A 16,066-nucleotide genomic window follows, 5' to 3' on the forward strand; every position below is an offset into this window, starting at 1 on the left:
TGTGCCTTGTAGTTGGTGGACAGTTTTTGGGTAGTCAGGAAAAGAGTTACTTGTTGCAGAATCCTCAGCCTCTGACCTGTTCACATATTTACTTGGCTGATCATATTTCTGATCAATGGTAATCCACAGAACCAGGTCTTGCTGTATGTGGGCATGGAGTGCTTCAGTATCTGAGGATCCGCGAATGGTACTGAGCATTGTGCAACAATCAGGGAACATTCCCACTCCTGACCTTACAGTGGAGGAATGATCATTGATGAAGAAGCTGAAGATGGTTGGGCCTAAGACATTACGACCCCGAGGAACTCCTGCAGTAATGTTCTGAGTCTTAGATGATTGGCCTCCAACAACCACAGCTATCTTACTTAGAGCTCGGTATGACTCTAACCAGTGGATTGTCTTTCCTCTGATTCCCAGTAACTTACATTTCACACTGTCTTTGATGCCGTACAGTTGAACGCTGCATTGAAATCCAGGGCAGTCACTCTTACCTCATCTCTTGAATTCAGCTTTTTTTTTCTATATTTGCTCCAAGGTTGCAATGAGGTCTGTAACTGAGTGGCTCAAGCTAGCATTGATGAGGAGGTTAATGTTGAGAAAGTGTCATTTGCAACCATCACTTTGCTGATAAGAATGCAGTCAGATGGACTGGTAATTGGCCAAATTGGATTTATCTTGCATTTTTTTGGACAGGTCATACCTGGGCATTTTCTCACCTTGTTGCGTAGATGTAGCTGCAGTGGAACAGTCCTCGATATGACTGCCAGGATGCCCATTGCCTTTACTCTATCCAATGTCAACTGTTTCTTGCTATCAGGTGGAGTGAATTGAATTGTCTGAAGACTGGAATCTGAAATGTGGGGGATCTCAGTAGGAGGCTGGGATGGATAAGCTATGGTCTAATTGAAGCAAATATTTTCACCTTGCCTTGGACTGACATGCTGCCCCTACCTCCCCCCCCCCCCCCCCGCACCCACCTCACCCCCCCCCCCCCCCAATCATTGATGGAGAAGTGGGTAGAACCCCCCTCCTCCAGATAATTGTTCAATTGTCCACCACGATTCAGGTCTGAATGTGTCAGTGAGTATTTGCAGTGCTTTGATCGGGTTGGTTGTGGGATTTGCTATAACTCTCTGTAATGTATAAACCAATGTTAGAGCAATGTATTAAATAGTGAGTTACAGGCAGAAAAGATTTTCTAAGCAAATCTTGAATGTCAGGAACTGATTGATGTGTTGTGTATGTTGTCTTTCAATTTTTTAAGACACCCAGAAAAAAATGATTTCAATAAGATAATTATTAATCTTGGACGTTCAACCTCTTGAGAACCATGTGAAATTAAAATAAAGTGACAAGAAGTTCATTTAAAAAAACTACTGCAGGTCAGGAAATAGATAAGGTTGTATGATTCTTAAATTTCAAAAGCTATTTAAGATACAGACTTATTAAACTATCTGGTCTTATTTGCTCTCAAATTTGCTTATGTATCCTGAGTTTGACTTTCGGAAGAACTTTAAATACTCATTTGTAAATGGGTAAAATCAGGAAGGGTTTGAAATACCACGAATCAGATTGCTCCCAGGAGACATTGTGAGTGCGGGAAGTAAACCCAATCTGGAACGTCACTTTGGACCATTGACGTTGTCCCAGTTTTGCGACAATTTGGGTGATTCCCAGCCTGTGCCACTCAAAGTGAACAACATCAGGCAAACAACATGTCTTCGCTACTTGCCGATTACAATTACCAAAAACTGGACGAAAAGCTCACGGGCGTAGTAGAGAAGAGAAAATGGAGCATCGCTGTGCTGATTTTGGGATTTGTAGCTATTGCAGAAATCTGTGTAACTTGCTACTTTTTCTGCTATTTCACTGATCAGATCGAGCAGGTAAGAACAACACCCAACTCATTGCACTGACTGTAAAATATATCACATACACTAACTTTTGATTTATTATTGTCACATGTATTAGTGAAAAATATTGTTTCTTATTGTATTGTGAGTATCTCTGGCGTTCCCTGTGCTGTTATAAACTCCGTGGTTGGTAGCTTCAAACTCGCTCCGTGGAAGCAAGTGAAGCTTTTAAGCGAAAAGCATCGAAATAGAATCAGACATTTTCAGCACTCTCGCTATTTCCTGTTTGGAAAGTACTAGTTAAAAATAAGTTTCTGCAACTTTTTAATCCTGCCGAATGTCTATCCAAAGGCAGGAATCGAATATCCGCCAACAGAACAGAGTACCTGCAAACTAATTGTATTAAAGCTTAAAGTTACCATAACTTGGCCAAAACGAAAGCAAGATCTTCTCGATTGCGTCATGCGAATTTTAGACGCCCTTCGAGAGAGATGGAGTCGGGGAATTCCGATTCTTTGAACTCCTTTCCTGTTTGGCACAATCCACGATCACCGCAGAGAAACAACATTGTGACCAGGACAGTTAAAATTACAAGAGAAAACCGAGTTAAAGAGAAATCTGCTTGCATCAAACAATCCTGGCTCCAAACATGCAATTCCAGTTGGTACAGTGGAATTCACACCCGCACAGTTTCAGCTTCAACACCTACGGGTAACCGCAGAGTGTGCAGAAATTACAATCTCTTTACACCAATATTCAGACACAGCTTTAGCTTCAGCCTGGATACAACGAGATACACTCGCAGTTAGAATTACAGCGATGTGGGCATGGTTACACCGCGTACACTAAAGGAGCACGCCCAATTCCCTTAATTTTAGAGTAAAATCCATGTAACCAGACACCATCATGTCCTGAAATCATATTTTCAACACCCTCCGATCCCATTTAATGTTTGAGATAATTTATTTGACAGCTCTGTCCCGGCAGGACAACACCCGGATGCTGGAAATTTGAAATAAAAACAGAAAATACTGAAGATGTCATAAGGACTCGAAAAGTTCATCGTTTCCCAGTCCACAGAAGCTGCCAGACTTGCTGAGTCTTCTTGCCAGCGTTTTCTGTTTTTTTACTTACAAGTGGCGGCACAGTGGCTAGCACTGCTGCCTCACATCACCAGGGACACACATTCGATTCCTGGCTTGGGTCACTGTCTGTGTGGAGTTTGCACGTTCTCCTCATGTCTGCGTGGGTTTCCTCCGGGTGCTCCAGTTTCCTCCCACAGTCTGAAAGACGTGCTGGTTAGGTACATTGGCTGTGCTAGATTCTCCCTCAGTGTATCTGAACAGGAGTGTGATGACTAGGGGATTTTCACAGTAACTTCATTGCAGTGCCACCTAAGCCTACTTGTGACATTAATAAACTTTAAAACTTTTGCGTATGACAGCTGATAAACTTATATTTGCTTCTTATTTATCATATTTTTCTGCCCATACTCTAAAGTTATGGTTTTCATGTGCCATTTCCTGCTCTGTACCATCACATTGCTACTCAACAGGTTTATTTTTAGTGTCAAATAAGTTCCAGTTGTTAAGGAAGACACTTAAAATAACTTCTACTTTAGCATTGAATCACTTTCCCTGAGCTGATTGAGGGAAGAGTCAAAGTGGTCTTTTCTGTGGTTCTGGGTGAGCAGGTGAATTTGCGGTTCATTTGTGATCACGTGGTTTTGGTGGCTCATCTCAATAAGGACTTGTGTTTATTCATTGAATCCATGCTGCTATTTTTATTCCTATCATTTTATGTTTTATTTTGTCAGGTTATTTTTAATCTTTAAATTCCTTTTTCCTTTCCTCTGGTGGAGGAAACATCTTTCAAATTTGAATTTATAAAGTACCTTATCATGCTTTCAGGACATTTCAAAGTTCCTGACATATAACACATTGTTTAAATCATTCACTGTTGTTCTGTGGACAAATGCAGCAACAAATTTGCACAGAGTAAAGTCCCACACAAAGCAACAAGATGGAAGAGGAATCAGTCTATATTTTTGGTGGTTTTAATTCTGTGAAGTGCATCTCCCCCTCTATTATTGACTGGGATCTTTAACACCCCATACAACATGGACAGGTCCTTGATTTAACATTTAATATAGAGGATGTACTTAAGATAATGCAGTACTGCCTCAATATTGCACCAAAATATCAGTGTGAATTATGTGCCAAGGCACTAGGATTTGAACCTAACATTTTCTGTCACAGACTTTAGAAACCTACCAGATAAGCCAGGATAGCATAGTGTTGGGCAGCTTCCATCTGCTAGGAGGACTGATTGACCTGATATATATATATTTTTCTCTGTGTTAGGAGTTTGCCTTCTTTCTATTTAGAACCTTCCCAATAGTATGGTGAAATTGGATACTCACTGAATAGGAAATTGACTTATTTGTGCTATGACACAGCGCGTTATTAAACCAATAAGGACAAGCTTCACTTCTTCCTAACTTGGTTCACCATTGGAAGCATGAAAATGTCTTTAAGACGGTATTTCTCTTCTCCCTTTGCCAAAGATGCAGTGAGTGGGTTTTATGTATGTACTACCAGATGTGGTCCTGACCAAGGCCTTTGGTTAAATCCTCAGTCTATGCTGTATGTGACCTCGGCAGGATGATGATGGAACCAATGTTGCTGGGCAAAAGGGAGGAAAATCATTCGTGGTTTCGCTCCTGAACAATACCTAGTGACACTTTGGGAGTTCGGACTTGAGTTGTGAATGTGTTGTGTAAGCATTTTGGCAAGTTGACTATGATGCCTTTATAATTGAATGGTTAGTCAAGTTCATCATTTGATTTTAGATTTAAAAAGAATGGCTAACTAGGTGAGGTACTAGAGGGTCAACAGGTCTTCCCAGCACCAGCTACCATCATCTTGAGAGAAGGCACGAGGAAAAAAAAAACTATAATAAATTAATCATTTCTATTTTATAAACAGATGCAGCAGAAATTGAATTCTGATAGTTATCCAGGGCGATGTCTCCAGTACCTGAATTCGTACATTGATGATTTGGGAAAGAGTGAAGTGGCCGTTGAAGATTTTGTTTGTCATAGTTGGCTCAAGAAAATTAAGTTCCTAACAAACCAGGTAAATGCTTGATTTTCAACCTTGTTGTTCGAGCACCTTTTTTATTAAGAAAAATACACTTTCTCTTTGAAGCCAGTTAATATTAAATTAATACAGTTAATGTTAAATACATAGCTAAAAGGTATAAGATCCAAGGGGAGAAGTAACAAAAATATTTGTTTCTCTTGGGCCTTTGATGTAAAATATCCCCAGGCACCACTGCTGATGCTAGGGCAGGAAAGATTTAGGAGGTTGGCCAAAAACTTGCTTCAAAAGGTGAGTTTGGAAAAGAGAGAGACCAGTTTGCTTGAATGTTACAGATGATAGAGTTATTAGAAAATAGGAGATTGTGAGAAAAGGTTTGTAAATGGTGTCGGGAGTGGGGGAATCATAAAATCACTACAGTGCAGAAGGAGGCCATTCAGCCCATTGCCCTGTACCGACAACAACCCAGGCCCTATCCCCATAACCCCACGTATTTACCCTGCTAATCCCCATGACACTAATGGTCAATTTTGCATAGCAATCCACCTAACTTGCACATCTTTGGACTTGATGTCGAAACCAAATGGAGAATTTTGCAGTGGTGGAATCAATCATCATGATGGATAAACATTTGTTTCACATCTTTAATCGCCAAGAATCACAAGAAGTTCCTACTGGAACATTACAAAGTAAATGTGACGTATGTTAACACAGATATTGCAATGGTATACAATCATTTTTATGAATGTAAGTTTAATTTAACAACAACAAATTACATTCAGCATATTAGTAACACTGCTGTACTCATCAAAAGTACATTACCGAACCATTGTCTTAAGATGGCAAATACACATGAATTGGTTTAATATAATAGAATTCAAGATAAAAGTTAGGGCTGTTACCCGATTTTCAGTTTCATCAGTTGCTGTCCCTGGCGTGTTCTTCCCCTCTCCTCATTGAACCATTGTTGGTCAGTGTGCTTGATAGTGAGGCATGTGCCAGGCAATAAGGGAACAACTGGTGATGGAATTTAATGATGCTGCTGTTACATACATCTAATGGATCTATTCTGAATTTATCTCACTTAGCACAGTTCTTATGCCATCTGTGATTATGTTTGTCTGTTCAGAAACTATGGGGTCTGAACCTTCGCATGTTTGTGTATTTGACATGATTTTTGCCTGTCTCACCATCTAATATGTCAGTCTAAAATCACAAGGTAATTATAGATAAGGAAAGCCATTCAGCCATCCAGACAAATTCTAAAGTTTGTGCTTAGTAACACCCATAACAATGTATGTCCTTCCTGCAAAACATCTGTTTTTCTATGCAAAGTAAGCTTTATGTACTCATGAATTAAATATTGATTGCAGTCATGTTTTCAGAATAACCTGAGTTGGTCCAGTAAGGTAAAAACTACTTCATGTAATCACATGAATAAAAATAGCCAGGTATTCTCTTTCTTCTGAGTCCTTTAGTCAAGTCCCCTGTGCAGACAGTTACTTAAGAAAAGTTAAAATATACTGTTTTTTTATGTGTACGCTTTGAACATAAAAATCTCCTTAAAATGTTCATTGTATTTCATTGTTTTTCAGCGTCTGCAATCTGATGTGAGGAATTTAATATACAAGGAATTGGAAGGTGAGGTTTACTGAAATAGAGACGTGGTTGTTCATTTTAATATTGAAGGTGTCCAGTAGACTGTCAGGCAGTCTGTCTGAGATGTACAATAAGGAGTCTAACAACACCAGGTTAAAGTCCAACAGGTTTATTTGGTAGCAAACGCCACTAGCTTTCGGAGCACTGCTCCTTCGTCAGGTGAGTGGGAGATCTGCTAACAAGCAGCAAACAGGGCATATAAAGACACAAACTCAAGTTACAGAATAATGAATAATGATTGGAATGTGAGTCTTTACAGCTAATCAAGTCTTAAAGGTACAGACCATGTGAGTGGAGAGAGCATTTAGCACAGGTTAAAGAGATGTGTATTGTCTCCAGACAGGATAGCGAGTGAGATTTTGCAAGTCCAGGCAAGTTGTGGGGGTTACAGATAGTGTGACATGAACCCAAGATCCCGGTTGAGGCTGTCCTCATGTGTGCGGAACCTGGCTATCATTCACCGCTCGAACAATCACCAGGCAAGACTGTTCTCTTTCTGTTGGGGAGCACTTCAGCGGTCACGGGCATTCGGCCTCTGATATTCGGGTAAGTGTTCTCCAAGGCAGCCTTCACGACACACGACAGCGCATAGTCGCTGAGCAGAGACTGATAGCCAGGTTCCGCACACATGAGGACGGCCTCAACTGGGATCTTGGGTTCATGTCACATTATCTGTAACCCCCACAACTTGCCTGGACTTGCAAAATCTCACTAACTGTCCTGTCTGGAGACAATACACATCTCTTTAACCTGTGCTAAATGCTCTCTCCACTCACATTGTCTGTACTTTTAAGACTTGATCAGCTGTAAAGACTCGCATTCCAATCATTATTCATTATTCTGTAACTTGAGTTTGTGTCTTTATATGCCCTGTTTGCTGATTGTTAGCAGATGTCCCATTCACCTGACGAAGGAGCAGCGCTCCGAAAGCTAGTGGCGTTTGCTGCCAAATAAACCTGTTGGACTTTAACCTGGTGTTGTTAGACCTCTTACTGTGTTTACCCCAGTCCAACGCCGGCATCTCCACATCATAAGATGTACAATGCAGCAAAGGATTAATTAGACTGCCGAAGTCTGGGTTCACCTGTCTATTTTCCCTGCCCGTTTGAACAATCCTAATGTAGAACTGGGTCAACCTTCCCTTCTTTGTCTATATTTGGAAGTGCCTAAGCTCTGCCAGGGTTATCTCACTATTAAGCTGAGAGTTGGAGTTCCCCATGTATCGAGGGAGCAACAAATAACTATTCTGATGAGTAATATGTTAATTGTCAACACATTGCTGAGTTGCAAAACAGCTGTGCAGTAATTGTATTAAGTTGATGCCTCTAGATTCTGCGACTTTTCAGTGAATGAGTATGAAAATAATATTTTAACAAAATGTATTTTCTTTTAGCACACAATGCAACATCCCTGAGTCCTGACAAACCAGCTATCCATTTAATTGCACTGCACCACCGAAACAAGCCTCCAAAGGATGGTAAGCAATGCTTATATCAAACAATTCCATTGCTTTCATAGAGAAACATTTCTCAACCAAAATATACAACTCAATACTTTCACTTCCTATATTTACTGATCTGAACTAACTGAATATGATATTCACCACCTCATTTTCAGGCAGATTTCCCATTATTGGTTATATAAATTCTAATTAAACGTCCAAGAGGTTTTACAATTTTATAGTTTCTTTGGAATTTTAAAGTTTCTCAATTTTTCACAAGATCCATTTACTCGGGATAGGGTGACAGTGGAATTCCATTTTGTCTTTTCACTTCTAGACTCCTGCCGGAATTCCACCGCCCCGCCCACCACAGGATCAGAGTGGGCAAGGGGTGGACAACGGAAATGTCCGTTGACCTCGGATGGGAATTTCCAGTCTCACTCAAGTGAGGCCATAAAATCCCGCCCTCTGAGTTTGAAGCGAGAATGACGGAATTTAAGTTTTTCTGTGCTAGCTAAGAGTCATCTGTGAAATTTCCTAGTGAGTGTGAACCTACATTAAAAAGCTATTTGGCATAATATTGCCCCTTTATTGGCAATTTCACCCCAATACTAGAAGGATGGCTGCTGTGAAAAATGTTAAATACTAGTGCAAGAGGTGCTCTTTTTAAAATAGGGGTTAAGGCAATTAGAGAACAAATTACTATCCATAGGGTGAAATGAGAAGCTTCAAGAGTCAGGTGAGAGTTCTTAGGTCCTCCTTTAGCCTGAACACTAAGCCACACTTCATTTATGGCCAAGTCCTCTGTTTGAAACTGTTGTGGCATGATGATGGTTTTCTCAGTGATATCTGAGGGGCTGTGTTCACTCTTGGTGGAGTAAACCTATATTTGGTGGAAGTTTCATGCAAATGATCATAATTTTCCATTCTACTGACTGAGAATCATAAACACTGTGGGTGGGATTTTACAGCCCCGCTCATCCCAAAATCATAAAATCCTGCCCAAGGTCAACGGACCTTTCCATGGTCCACCCCTTACCTGCTCTGATTCCCATGGTGGTCGGGACGGTAAAATTCCGGCCCCTATCTTTAGGCATGAAAGTAAGACTCTGTCAGTGATTCTCTCATTTTCTCTTGCTTCAGTTGGAGGGTAAAAACTGGAGGTGGTTTTCTCTCAACATTCATAAACATTAATACAAGTGCCTCGGTAGGATCTACTGCTTTGACAGTATTGTGGGTTTCCATTATCATTCCAAATACTTTCCACTTCAGTTGAGGCTTTCTCCACTGATTGAAAACATTTGTAAATTCCAAACAAAAAAAAGCACAACAGAAAAAGTAAGAGTTGAAAAAGGAAAGATTATATTGAAGCTGCTAGGCTATCCACTATGCCTCACGTACCAGCTGAAGTTTGATAACTTATGTTATCGATGGCACAGAGAACTTGAGGGGTGCCATGGGTAGCATCCTTACCTCCAGGCTAGAAGCTCTGGGTTCAGTTCCACTTGAGGAGGCCTGGCCTATTCGTAATGTAGCCGGACAGATTATCAGTATATAAATTCTTCTAAATGCCTGATAGTAGGTATTAAGAGTTTCCTGGTCATGGACCAATCCAGTGGAGGTGGAGGGTTGCCAGTGCCCTCTTAGGACATGGTACGAGGAGGAGGATCTATGGCACAGGGTCAATTGGCAGCTTTAGTTAGATTCAGGGTTGAAAATCTAAACTTTGGGATTTCTTTTCAGTGTAGGTGGCTCTGTAAAGAGCTGTTCAGGCGTGCACAGGATGCACTAATCATTCTCCATACCTAGGCAGATCTGGCTTGAGCACCCGTAGAGAAAGATTGGCAAAATGTCTGAGAATGTATGTTCTAAAAGTTGTATTGCATTTCGAATTTGTCTCATTTCTGTAATATGCTTCTGTGTGACACCTAAGGAATATATAAAAAGACAAAGGGGCCTCCAGGAACATACAATACTGAAGAGAGACTTTGGGCAATTTCTTAATTAACGTGTATGAATTCACCCAATGTTTACATAACAACAGGAGCTGAAGGGATATGGGAATAGGGTGGGCAAGTGTGATTCGGGCTACTTGCATCGCGTGGCTGGTCAATGCTGGCATGGACTGTTGGGCTGACTGACTTGTTCCCGTATTATAACTTCTAAATGTTTCTTTTGCACTTTATTAATAGGGACATATAGTATAAAAGCAAAAAGGTTATGTTAAATCTGTTAGAACACTGGTTCAACCACAATTGGAGTATTGCAGCTAGTTTTGGGTGCCACACTCTAGGAAAAGGTATTAGAGTGCGGAAAAGATGAATGAGAATAATCACAGGGATGAGGCACTTCTGTTATGTAAATAGATTGGAGAATTTGGGACTATTTTCTTGGGGACTAAAGAAGGTTGAGAGGGGATTTGATAGAGGTTTCAAACTCGAGAGGGGGCTGAGTAGATAGGGATAAACTGTTCCCAGTGGAGGAAGGATCAAGAACAAGAGGGCACAGACTTAAGGTAATGGGCAAAAGAAGCAATGGTGACTTGAGGAGAAACCTTTTCTTGTAGTGAATAGTTAGAATCTGGAAAGTGCTGCCCGAGTGTGTGGTGGAGGCAGGTTCAGTTGAGGCATTTGAGGAAATGCTATCTGAAAAGGAACAATGCAAGATTACTGGGAGGTGGGGGAATGGCACTAGGTACTTTGCTCCCATGGAGAGCTGGTATAGACATGACAGTCCGAATGGCCACCTTCCATGCTGTAACAATTCTGTGTGGAGTCTCAATCCCTCAGAAGAAACTTAATGTTGTAGATATGAACTTGATTTTAGTTTTTCTGCCTTTCTCTTGTATCTCTTCCTTAATTCCATGTGAAAGTCCCAATCTTTATTTTGCTTCAGGTATAATGATTTACATGCAATTTATATTTCCTGGTTTTTCACTTTCAAGGTTGCATTCTGCATGTCTGAGTAGGGATTGGGTGATGAGTCTTTGTGCTGCAGTCACTATGGATCCCCTGTAGGTGGTACGCATTGGATCAGACGGCAGATGACTGGGCATCTCCACAGACAGGCTAGCCAAATGTCTAGGTACACAAGGTGAAAAGTGAATGCTGTCTTTAGCAAATTTTGGGCCATTGTTACACAATGCAATGCTCCTATCCTTTTAAGATTATGCACCTTCTGACTTGTGAGCAATATCACAGAAGAATTGTTGGTATCATTTTTTTAAAAAAGATATGTTTGATTCCATATTTTTAAATTTTCTTGGCAGAGCCATCTTACTTTACTCGGGTAAATGGACATGATGTACTCTACTGGAATGCCGGGAAAGGACTTGCAATACGTCAGGGTGCCATTAAGTACCATCGTGGAGAGATTACCATTCCCAAGGATGGCATCTACTATATATACTCCCAAGTTTATTTCTGGCATGTACAGAAACCAGATGGAGAGGATCAACAATATAATCTCTTTCTGCAGTATCTTTACAGGATGTCCATGAATTATTATGAGCCTATTCTTTTAACGAAAGCTATTTTCACCAAATGTTGGTCAAAAGATTCCAAATTTGATGCGTACACAAGTTTTCAAGGAGCCCTCTTTGAACTGCAGCAAGGGGACAGACTATTTATAAAAGTAACAAATGCAAGTGCTGTAAATGTTAACGAGGAGGCAACATATTTTGGTGCTTTCTTGATTTTTTAAATGTAATGGACCTGTGATTGCGTCAGTCCAACCTGAAATTCTGTAGCTCAGCATGCAACTGATAAAAAGAATCAGCTATGGGCTGGGATTTTCTGGCCCTTCCCACAGGTGGAATCTACCAGTCCTACTGAAGCAAACACCCCCTGCCCTCCCCACTGCAGGTTCCCTGGTGGTGCAGCCAGCAAGCAACGCAAATGGCCATTGACTTCGGTGGGCCAATGCTAGACTGCCTCCGCTGCCAGAAAACACGCTGTGGGGGGTGGCGGAAATATCAGGCCATGGTGTCAGATCTGCCATATCACATAAAAGCATGATTATAGTTTTGCATGCTGAAATAGGTACAGTATTTTAAAATGTTAATATCACTAAAATTTCCCCTGCTAGTAGCAAAATCGTGATGTGGAAATGCTGGCATTGGACTGGGGTAAACACAGTAAGAAGTCTCACAACACCAGGTTAAAGTCCAACAGGTTTATTTGGTAGCACAAGCCACAAGCTTTCGGAGCACGGCCCCTTCATCAGGTGAGTGGGAGTTCTGTTCACAAACAGGGCATATATAGATGCAAACTCAATTTACAAGATAATGGTTGGAATGCGAGTCTTTACAGGTCTGTCTTAAAGGTACAGACAATGTGAGTGGAGAGAGGGTTAAGCACAGGGTAAAGAGATGTGTATTGTCTCCAGCCAGGACAGTTAGTGAGATTTTGCAAGCCCAGACAAGTCGCGGGAGTTACAGATAGTGTGACATGAACCCAAGATCCCGGTTGAGACCGTCCTCATGTGTGCGAAACTTGGCTATCAGTTTTTGCTCAGCGATTCTGCGTTGTGTGTCGTGAAGGCCGCCTTGGAGAACGCTTACCCAAAGATCAGATGCTGAATGCCCGTGACTGCTGAAGTGTTCCCCAACAGAAAGAGAACACTCCTGCCTGGTGACTGTTGAGCGGTGTTCATTCATCCGTTGTCGTAGCGTCTGCATGGTCTCCCCAATGTACCAAGCCTCGGGACATCCTTTCCTGCAACGTATCAGGTAGACAATGTTGAGCAAAAACTGATAGCCAAGTTCCGCACACATGAGGACGGCCTCAATTGGCTTTCCACTCACATTATCTGTACCTTTAAGACTTGATTACCTATAAAGACTCGCATTCCAACCATTATCTTGTAAATTGAGTTTGTATCTATATATACCCTGTTTGTGAACAGAACTCTCACTCACCTGATGAAGGGGCCGTGCTCCGAAAGGTTGTGCTACCAAATAAACCTGTTGGACTTTAACCTGGTGTTGTGAGACTTCTTACTGTAGCAAAATCGTCAATGTAAATATAAAAAACACATTTACATTTGACTGTAAATAGCACACAAGAAAACTTCCTTCTGTGTTATGCACGGATTCTGAGTCATACACTGGACACATCTATACCTGGCAAAAAGTGCATGGGTTGAGTCAATTGACCTGTTGTCAAACAATGGAGACAATTGAGTTTATAGATTGAACGGTGAGTGTTGGAAGCAAACTGTAGGTGAGTTAGCACCCAAAGGAAAAAGGCGGGTTGACATTTTGTGCAAGACCTTTTCCCAATTTGTGCATTTTCTCTTTTAATGAAGTACGGTTCCCTGCATATTTATACAATCTAAACCAAAAAGACAGCTCTTTTAAAATTCTATAACTGCATTAACAATTAGAATTTGCGCTAATTCGCCGGAATTCTACCAGTTCGCCCGCTGCGTAATTGGAGCGGGCAAGGGGCAGATAACAGAAATGTCTTTTGACCGTGAATGGGAATTTCCAGTCTCGCTCGAGTGAGGTTGTAAAATCCTGCTCATTGTCTTAAAGCTTTTGCTGAAGATAGTGAAGAAGTGAGCTTTATAGTTTAGGAATCTCCTGTTTGTTCATTGTGTCCAAAAATGAGATACATTTAAATATAAATGGATTGATTAAAAAATAACTCAGCATGTTTTATCGATATCTGTCACAAGTGCTGTGGCACATTAAGTTTTTGTTTCATTGCACAGCACTATAGATCAGTGAATGGAGATCTCAATTGCTGCACTTTGCCACACACAAAACTTTTACATTTGACTCCCCCTAAAGGGAGAGAGTGAGGATATTGGAAGGAAGATGCCTACATGTTGAAGTGATATGTCTCTCAGTGGTTGGCTTGAGAGTAGCATTGTGGAAAGTGGGCACTCGTCTGCAGGGTGTGGTCTCTGCCCAAGAAGATAAATGATAGGGTTTTTTAAAATTAAAATCTGATAATGTAAAATTGAGCTGAATGCTAACCTAAATGCATAACATTTAGCAGAATAATTCTGGTCTTGTTAACTGAAAACAATTCAGAGTAAAGGGGATTATTTGGATACATTTGAAACTTGTTCCATTTTGAGAAACAAATTGTGTTCTGACATCAGAAGACTAATCATAAATGTTAAAATTAAAGGTCTGTAAAATCCTTGAAGCTAAATCTGACATGATACCATTAATCTATGGAATGTACCCTGAATAAGTGATACAATATCTTAATCCAGTCATCTCTGCATTTGGCATAACAGTTCTCAGAAATTTGGTGTTAGTGGTTAGCAGCAACGAAAATCAAAAATGCTCGAAATACTCAGCAGGTCTGGCAGTATCTGTGGAGAGAGAAACAAAGTTAATATTTTGAGTCAAATATGACTTCAGTCGCTAGCAGCAATGGCTATTGCAGTCAGGTATTGTCTCAATGAGGCATAATCCACATACTGGATCTATGGGAGCAGCAGCCATGGGAGGGGCTGAATGGCCATTTGTCATTCCTTTATGTTCTTACCCTTTTTTTTGTAATTTTCAAGTTCAATTTCTCCAAAGTTACCCACAGTGGTTTCCTAAGCTCCACCCTTCTCAAATATTTAACTCTTTGTCAACCACTGCTTATTTGCCATCCCCATTTTAACCTTCACTGGCCTCCTATTTTCCAACTTTAAAATCCTATCCATGTTTACAAATCTCTCCAGGCCTTGTTTTAGCTTCTTTGCAACCTTCTCTTGTCTTTCAACTCAAATCTTTAAGGCCCCTGGGACCAAATTTCCATCTGGAAGCAGAGACGTGTTTCAGTGCAAATGGCGACAATTTCTTTAGGAGGAAATCTAATTCGCCACATTTCCATGTTTCTCTCCTTTTTCTGGCTCACGAATGCTTTATGTGCAAAACATACACCTACCCCTGCTGAGGTTGGGTTCCCCATTTGAAATAGGGGATGGAAATTGGATTTCCCCTCTCAATCATTTGGTGAGGCAAGACTTTCGGAAATACATTAAAGTTCATGAAGGAAATGGAAAGCTAGCTGAACAATTGAGAATATTCTGAACGGCAAGTGTAAAAGGTTCTGACACCTTCAAATGTCACTATTAGGCCTTGTATTGTCATGTAGTTGTGTTTTTGATGCAGTAATTCATCATAGACATCTATCCTGTAAAGTTAACCCACGCATTGAATGGCATTGTGTAACTGTTCACATGTATTACAGTACGTTGCCAATGAAGAAGCTACCATAATGTATATTTTTTAAAAAGTCCTTTGCTGTTGTGTTTTTGTGCCGTGAATTAATTAAACTGCCAGGTCTGGCTATTTAAAACCTCTTCTTAAGGTAGAAAATATGCACTTGCTTCCTCTCCATTGATTGGCAAGCACTCTGCTCTGATATCTCTGCTGTCTGTGGAGCTGGAAGCTTTTGTTATGACAGCTATTCTATTATGAATGCTTAGCTGGGTTTCAAATAATATCAGCTCAGCTGGTCATAGAGGTTTACAGCATGGAAACAGGCCCTTCGGCCCAACTTGTCCATGCCACCCTTTTTTTTAAAACCCCTAAGCTAATCCCAATTGCCCGCATTTGGCCCATATCCCTCTATACCCATCGTACCCATGTAACTAAATGCTTTTTAAAAGACAAAATTGTACCCGCCTCTACTACTACCTCTGGCAGCTTGTTCCAGACACTCACCACCCTCTGTGTGAAAAAATTGCCCCTCTGGATACTTTTGTATCTCTCACCTTAAACCTATGCCCTCTAGTTTTAGACTCCCCTACCTTTGGGAAAAGATATTGACTATCTAGCTGATCTGTGCCGCTCATTATTTTACAGATCTCTATAAGGTCACCCCTCAGCCTCCTCCGCTCCAGAGAAAAAAGTCCCAGTCTATCCAGCCTCTCCTTATAACTCAATCCATCAAGTCCTGGTAGCATCCTAGTAAATCTTTTCTGCACTCTTTCTAGTTTAATAATATCCTTTCTATAATAGGGTGACCAGAATTGCACACAGTATTCCAAGTGTTGCC

General features: G+C 40.8%; 1 protein-coding gene across 2 annotated transcripts; it reads left to right on the forward strand.

Annotated features, from left to right (window-relative positions):
* The first annotated feature begins 1,612 nt into the window (after positions 1-1,612).
* Positions 1,613-15,368, forward strand: LOC144492931 (tumor necrosis factor ligand superfamily member 10-like). 2 transcript variants are annotated; one of them, XR_013497655.1, is made up of 6 exons: positions 1,613-1,886; positions 4,841-4,990; positions 6,550-6,595; positions 8,007-8,090; positions 11,323-12,244; positions 12,982-15,368. XR_013497655.1 is itself a non-coding variant. In XM_078211578.1 (5 exons), exons 1-5 carry the CDS (start codon positions 1,716-1,718, stop codon positions 11,754-11,756), a joined length of 885 nt encoding a protein of 294 aa, XP_078067704.1. In that variant the 5' UTR covers positions 1,613-1,715; the 3' UTR covers positions 11,757-15,368. The 2 variants fall into 2 exon arrangements, 1 of the variants encoding a protein (XP_078067704.1); XM_078211578.1 differs by having other exon boundaries at positions 11,323-15,368.
* The last annotated feature ends 698 nt before the right edge of the window (positions 15,369-16,066 follow it).

This window comes from Mustelus asterias, chromosome 4, assembly GCF_964213995.1.
Source record: "Mustelus asterias chromosome 4, sMusAst1.hap1.1, whole genome shotgun sequence".
Taxonomy (NCBI): Eukaryota; Metazoa; Chordata; class Chondrichthyes; order Carcharhiniformes; family Triakidae; genus Mustelus; species Mustelus asterias.